Consider the following 6,731-nt stretch of genomic DNA (forward strand, 5'->3'; position numbering starts at 1 on the left):
TCACCATTCTCTATTCCCTCATGTCTCCATCCTTCCTTCTCTACTCACCATTCTGTATTCCCTCATGTCTCCATCCTTTCTTCTCTACTCACCATTCTGTATTCCCTCATGTCTCCATCCTTCCTTCTCTACTCACCATTCTGTATTCCCTCATGTCGCCATCCTTCCTTATTTACTCACCATTCTGTATTCCCTCATGTCTCCATCCTTCCTTCTTTACTCACCATTCTGTATTCCCTCATATCTCCATCCTTCCTTCTCTACTCACCATTCTGTATTCCCTCATGTCTCCATCCTTCCTTCTCTACTCACCATTCTGTATTCCCTCATGTCGCCATCCTTCCTTCTCTACTCACCATTCTGTATTCCCTCATATCTCTATCCTTCCTTCTCTATTCGCCATTCTGTATTCCCTCATGTCTCCATCCTTCCTTCTTTACTCACCATTCTGTATTCCCTCATATCTCCATCCTTCCTTCTCTACTCACCATTCTGTATTCCCTCATGTCTCCATCCTTCCTTCTTTACTCACCATTCTGTATTCCCTCATATCTCTATCCTTCCTTCTCTACTCGCCATTCTGTATTCCCTCATGTCTCCATCCTTCCTTCTTTACTCACCATTCTGTATTCCCTCATGTCTCCATCCTTCCTTCTTTACTCACCATTCTGTATTCCCTCATGTCTCCATCCTTCCTTCTTTACTCACCATTCTGTATTCCCTCATGTCTCCATCCTTCCTTCTTTACTCACCATTCTTTATTCCCTCATGTCTCCATCCTTCCTTCTTTACTCACCATTCTGTATTCCCTCATATCTCTATCCTTCCTTCTCTACTCGCCATTCTGTATTCCCTCATGTCTCCATCCTTCCTTCTTTACTCACCATTCTGTATTCCCTCATGTCTCCATCCTTCCTTCTTTACTCACCATTCTGTATTCCCTCATGTCTCTATCCTTCCTTCTCGACTCGCCATTCTGTATTCCCTCATGTCTCCATCCTTCCTTCTTTACTCGCCATTCTGTATTCCCTCATGTCTCCATCCTTCCTTCTCTACTCACTATTCTGTATTCCCTCATGTCTCCATCCTTCCTTCTCTACTCACTATTCTGTATTCCCTCATATCTCCATCCTTCCTTCTCTACTCACCATTCTGTATTCCCTCATATCTCCATCCTTCCTTCTCTACTCGCCATTCTGTATTCCCTCATGTCTCCATCCTTCCTTCTCTACTCGCCATTCTGTATTCCCTCATATCTCCATCCTTCCTTCTCTACTCGCCATTCTGTATTCCTTCATATTTCCATCCTTCCTTCTATACTCGCCATTCTGTATTCCCTCATATCTCCATCCTTCCTTCTCTACTCACCATTCTGTATTCCCTCATATCTCCATCCTTCCTTCTCTATTCACCATTCTGTATTCCCTCATGTCTCCATCCTTCCTTCTCTACTCACCATTCTGTATTCCCTCATGTCGCCATCCTTCCTTCTCTACTCACCATTCTGTATTCCCTCATATCTCCATCCTTCCTTCTCTACTCACCATTCTGTATTCCCTCATATCTCTATCCTTCCTTCTCTACTCGCCATTCTGTATTCCCTCATGTCTCCATCCTTCCTTCTCTACTCACCATTCTGTATTCCCTCATGTCTCCATCCTTCCTTCTTTACTCACCATTCTGTATTCCCTCATGTCTCCATCCTTCCTTCTTTACTCACCATTCTGTATTCCCTCATATCTCTATCCTTCCTTCTCTACTCGCCATTCTGTATTCCCTCATGTCTCCATCCTTCCTTCTCTACTCGCCATTCTGTATTCCCTCATGTCTCCATCCTTCCTTCTTTACTCACCATTCTGTATTCCCTCATATCTCTATCCTTCCTTCTCTACTCGCCATTCTGTATTCCCTCATGTCTCCATCCTTCCTTCTCTACTCGCCATTCTGTATTCCCTCATGTCGCCATCCTTCCTTCTTTACTCACCATTCTGTATTCCCTCATGTCTCCATCCTTCCTTCTCTACTCACCATTCTGTATTCCCTCATGTCTCCATCCTTCCTTCTTTACTCACCATTCTGTATTCCCTCATATCTCTATCCTTCCTTCTCTACTCGCCATTCTGTATTCCCTCATGTCTCCATCCTTCCTTCTTTACTCACCATTCTGTATTCCCTCATGTCTCCATCCTTCCTTCTTTACTCACCATTCTGTATTCCCTCATGTCTCCATCCTTCCTTCTTTACTCACCATTCTGTATTCCCTCATGTCTCCATCCTTCCTTCTTTACTCGCCATTCTGTATTCCCTCATGTCTCCATCCTTCCTTCTTTACTCACCATTCTGTATTCCCTCATGTCTCCATCCTTCCTTCTTTACTCACCATTCTGTATTCCCTCATGTCTCCATCCTTCCTTCTTTACTCACCATTCTGTATTCCCTCATGTCTCCATCCTTCCTTCTCTACTCACCATTCTGTATTCCCTCATATCTCTATCCTTCCTTCTCTACTCGCCATTCTGTATTCCCTCATATCTCCATCCTTCCTTCTCTACTCACCATTCTGTATTCCCTCATATCTCCATCCTTCCTTCTCTATTCACCATTCTGTATTCCCTCATGTCTCCATCCTTCCTTCTTTACTCGCCATTCTGTATTCCCTCATGTCTCCATCCTTCCTTCTCTACTCACTATTCTGTATTCCCTCATGTCTCCATCCTTCCTTCTCTACTCACTATTCTGTATTCCCTCATATCTCCATCCTTCCTTCTCTACTCACCATCCTGTATTCCCTCATATCTCCATCCTTCCTTCTCTACTCGCCATTCTGTATTCCCTCATGTCTCCATCCTTCCTTCTCTACTCGCCATTCTGTATTCCCTCATATCTCCATCCTTCCTTCTCTACTCGCCATTCTGTATTCCCTCATGTCTCCATCCTTCCTTCTCTACTCACCATTCTGTATTCCCTCATATCTCCATCCTTCCTTCTCTACTCGCCATTCTGTATTCCCTCATGTCTCCATCCTTCCTTCTCTACTCACCATTCTGTATTCCCTCATATCTCCATCCTTCCTTCTCTACTCGCCATTCTGTATTCCCTCATGTCTCCATCCTTCCTTCTCTACTCACCATTCTGTATTCCCTCATGTCTCCATCCTTCCTTCTCTACTCGCCATTCTGTATTCCCTCATATCTCCATCCTTCCTTCTCTACTCACCATTCTGTATTCCCTCATATCTCCATCCTTCCTTCTTTACTCGCCATTCTGTATTCCCTCATGTCTCCATCCTTCCTTCTCTACTCACCATTCTGTATTCCCTCATATCTCCATCCTTCCTTCTCTACTCGCCATTCTGTATTCCCTCATATCTCTATCCTTCCTTCTCTACTCGCCATTCTGTATTCCCTCATGTCTCCATCCTTCCTTCTTTACTCGCCATTCTGTATTCCCTCATGTCTCCATCCTTCCTTCTCTACTCGCCATTCTGTATTCCCTCATGTCTCCATCCTTCCTTCTCTACTCGCCATTCTGTATTCCCTCATGTCTCCATCCTTCCTTCTTTACTCGCCATTCTGTATTCCCTCATGTCTCCATCCTTCCTTCTCTACTCGCCATTCTGTATTCCCTCATATCTCCATCCTTCCTTCTCTACTCGCCATTCTGTATTCCCTCATATCTCTATCCTTCCTTCTCTACTCGACATTCTGTATTCCCTCATGTCTCCATCCTTCCTTCTTTACTCGCCATTCTGTATTCCCTCATGTCTCCATCCTTCCTTCTCTACTCGCCATTCTGTATTCCCTCATATCTCCATCCTTCCTTCTCTACTCACCATTCTGTATTCCCTCATATCTCCATCCTTCCTTCTCTACTCGCCATTCTGTATTCCCTCATATCTCCATCCTTCCTTCTCTACTCACCATTCTGTATTCCCTCATGTCTCCATCCTTCCTTCTTTACTCGCCATTCTGTATTCCCTCATGTCTCCATCCTTCCTTCTCTACTCACCATTCTGTATTCCCTCATATCTCCATCCTTCCTTCTCTACTCGCCATTCTGTATTCCCTCATATCTCTATCCTTCCTTCTCTACTCGCCATTCTGTATTCCCTCATATCTCCATCCTTCCTTCTCTACTCGCCATTCTGTATTCCCTCATGTCTCCATCCTTCCTTCTCTACTCGCCATTCTGTATTCCCTCATATCTCCATCCTTCCTTCTCTACTCACCATTTTGTATTCCCTCATGTCTCCATCCTTCCTTCTCTACTCACCATTCTGTATTCCCTCATATCTCCATCCTTCCTTCTCTACTCGCCATTCTGTATTCCCTCATGTCTCCATCCTTCCTTCTCTACTCACCATTCTGTATTCCCTCATATCTCCATCCTTCCTTCTCTACTCGCCATTCTGTATTCCCTCATATTTCCATCCTTCCTTCTATACTTGCCATTCTGTATCCCCTCATATATCCATCCTTCCTTCTCTACCCACCATTCTGTATTCCCTCATGTCTCCATCCTTCCTTCTCTACTCGCCATTCTGTATTCCCTCATATCTCCATCCTTCCTTCTCTACTCACCATTCTGTATTCCCTCATATCTCCATCCTTCCTTCTCTATTCACCATTCTGTATTCCCTCATGTCGCCATCCTTCCTTCTCTACTCACCATTCTGTATTCCCTCATATCTCCATCCTTCCTTCTCTACTCGCCATTCTGTATTCCCTCATATCTCCATCCTTCCTTCTCTACTCACCATTCTGTATTCCCTCATGTCTCTATCCTTCCTTCTCTACTCGCCATTCTGTATTCCCTATGTCTCCATCCTTCCTTCTCTACTCACCATTCTGTATTCCCTCATGTCGCCATCCTTCCTTCTCTACTCACCATTCTGTATTCCCTCATGTCTCTATCCTTCCTTCTCTACTCACCATTCTGTATTCCCTATGTCTCCATCCTTCCTTCTCTACTCACCATTCTGTATTCCCTCATATCTCCATCCTTCCTTCTCTATTCACCATTCTGTATTCCCTCATGTCGCCATCCTTCCTTCTCTACTCACCATTCTGTATTCCCTCATATCTCCATCCTTCCTTCTCTACTCGCCATTCTGTATTCCCTCATATCTCCATCCTTCCTTCTCTACTCACCATTCTGTATTCCCTCATGTCTCTATCCTTCCTTCTCTACTCACCATTCTGTATTCCCTATGTCTCCATCCTTCCTTCTCTACTCACCATTCTGTATTCCCTCATGTCTCCATCCTTCCTTCTCTACTCACAATTCTGTATTCCCTCATGTCTCCATCCTTCCTTCTCTACTCGCCATTCTGTATTCCCTATGTCTCCATCCTTCCTTCTCTACTCACCATTCTGTATTCCCTCATGTCTCCATCCTTCCTTCTCTACTCACCATTCTGTATTCCCTCATGTCGCCATCCTTCCTTCTCTACTCACCATTCTGTATTCCCTCATGTCTCCATCCTTCCTTCTCTACTCGCCATTCTGTATTCCCTATGTCTCCATCCTTCCTTCTCTACTCACCATTCTGTATTCCCTCATGTCTCCATCCTTCCTTCTCTACTCACCATTCTGTATTCCCTCATGTCTCCATCCTTCCTTCTCTACTCACCATTCTGTATTCCCTCATATCTCTATCCTTCCTTCTCTACTCACCATTCTGTATTCCCTCATGTCTCCATCCTTCCTTCTCTACTCACCATTCTGTATTCCCTCATATCTCCATCCTTCTTTCTCTACTCACCATTCTGTATTCCCTGTGTCTCCATCCTTTCTTCTCTACTCACCCTTCATTTCTTTTGTGCTCTACACCATCTTTGCACTTTTTATTATCCTATTCCTATGTCTTCTTTTCCTACTCATCCTTCTTTGTAATACTATTTCTACATTTCCTCTCCCTCACTCAATATTCTTTGACCCAGCTCAATTCCATACTCATTGTTTTGTCTTATCTCATTCTTCCTTCCATTCTTTCCCACTGACTATGCTCTATTCTTTATCTGCACTATTTTGTCATTGCTCATTACTTTTGTTATTATTATTTAGAGATATACAGATATCTTCGACCTCCTGTTCCTCTTCACCATTTTCTGTTCTCCTTGCTTTATTCTCTACCCCATTCTGCCATTCTATTGCTTATTCCCCCCCCCCATCTCCCAATCTAACAGTCCCCTTTCCCTACGCCAACAGTCTATTTCCTTGTGCCCATCCTCTCAGTCGTTGCTTTATCTGCACTTCTCTCTCAGGGAGAATATCCTGGTTTTGGACATTTTCTTTGAGGCTTTAAACTATGAGACAATTGAGCAGAAGAAGGCATATGAGATGGCTGGACTTCTAGGTTTGTAAAACTGTCTCTGCGTCTTGTATTAATTTCTTATCCTGATAATACCCCACACCTTTCTCTTTTTCTAACATTGCCCTAGGCCTTTCTAATCTTTTTGATCATTGTAGCTCTTCCTCTGATACTGCCCTACTTCTGTCTCTGTCCTGGATACAATACTCATTATTTCCTGATACTGCCCTACTCCTGAATCTGCCCCTGATACTAAAATACTCATTATTTCCTGATACTGCCCTACTCCTGACTCTGTCCTGGATACAATACTCCTTATTTCCTGATACTGCCCTACTCCTGACTCTGCCCCTGATACTACAATACTCCTTATTTCCTGATACTGCCCTACTCCTGACTCTGCCCCTGATACTCCTGTT

At 43.9% G+C, this 6,731-nt stretch overlaps 1 protein-coding gene across 1 annotated transcript in view; it reads left to right on the plus strand.

Moving 5' to 3' along the window:
* LOC116411522 (acid-sensing ion channel 1C-like) overlaps positions 1–6,365 on the plus strand; it is a 29,257-nt gene extending 22,892 nt beyond the window's left edge. The window contains exon 8 of the mRNA XM_031903938.1: positions 6,266–6,365. Coding sequence (XP_031759798.1) covers positions 6,266–6,365 — 100 coding nt within the window. The remainder of the gene's footprint in view (positions 1–6,265) is intronic.
* The last annotated feature ends 366 nt before the right edge of the window (positions 6,366–6,731 follow it).

This window comes from Xenopus tropicalis, chromosome 6 (assembly GCF_000004195.4).
Source record: "Xenopus tropicalis strain Nigerian chromosome 6, UCB_Xtro_10.0, whole genome shotgun sequence".
In the NCBI taxonomy this organism is placed as follows: Eukaryota; Metazoa; Chordata; class Amphibia; order Anura; family Pipidae; genus Xenopus; species Xenopus tropicalis.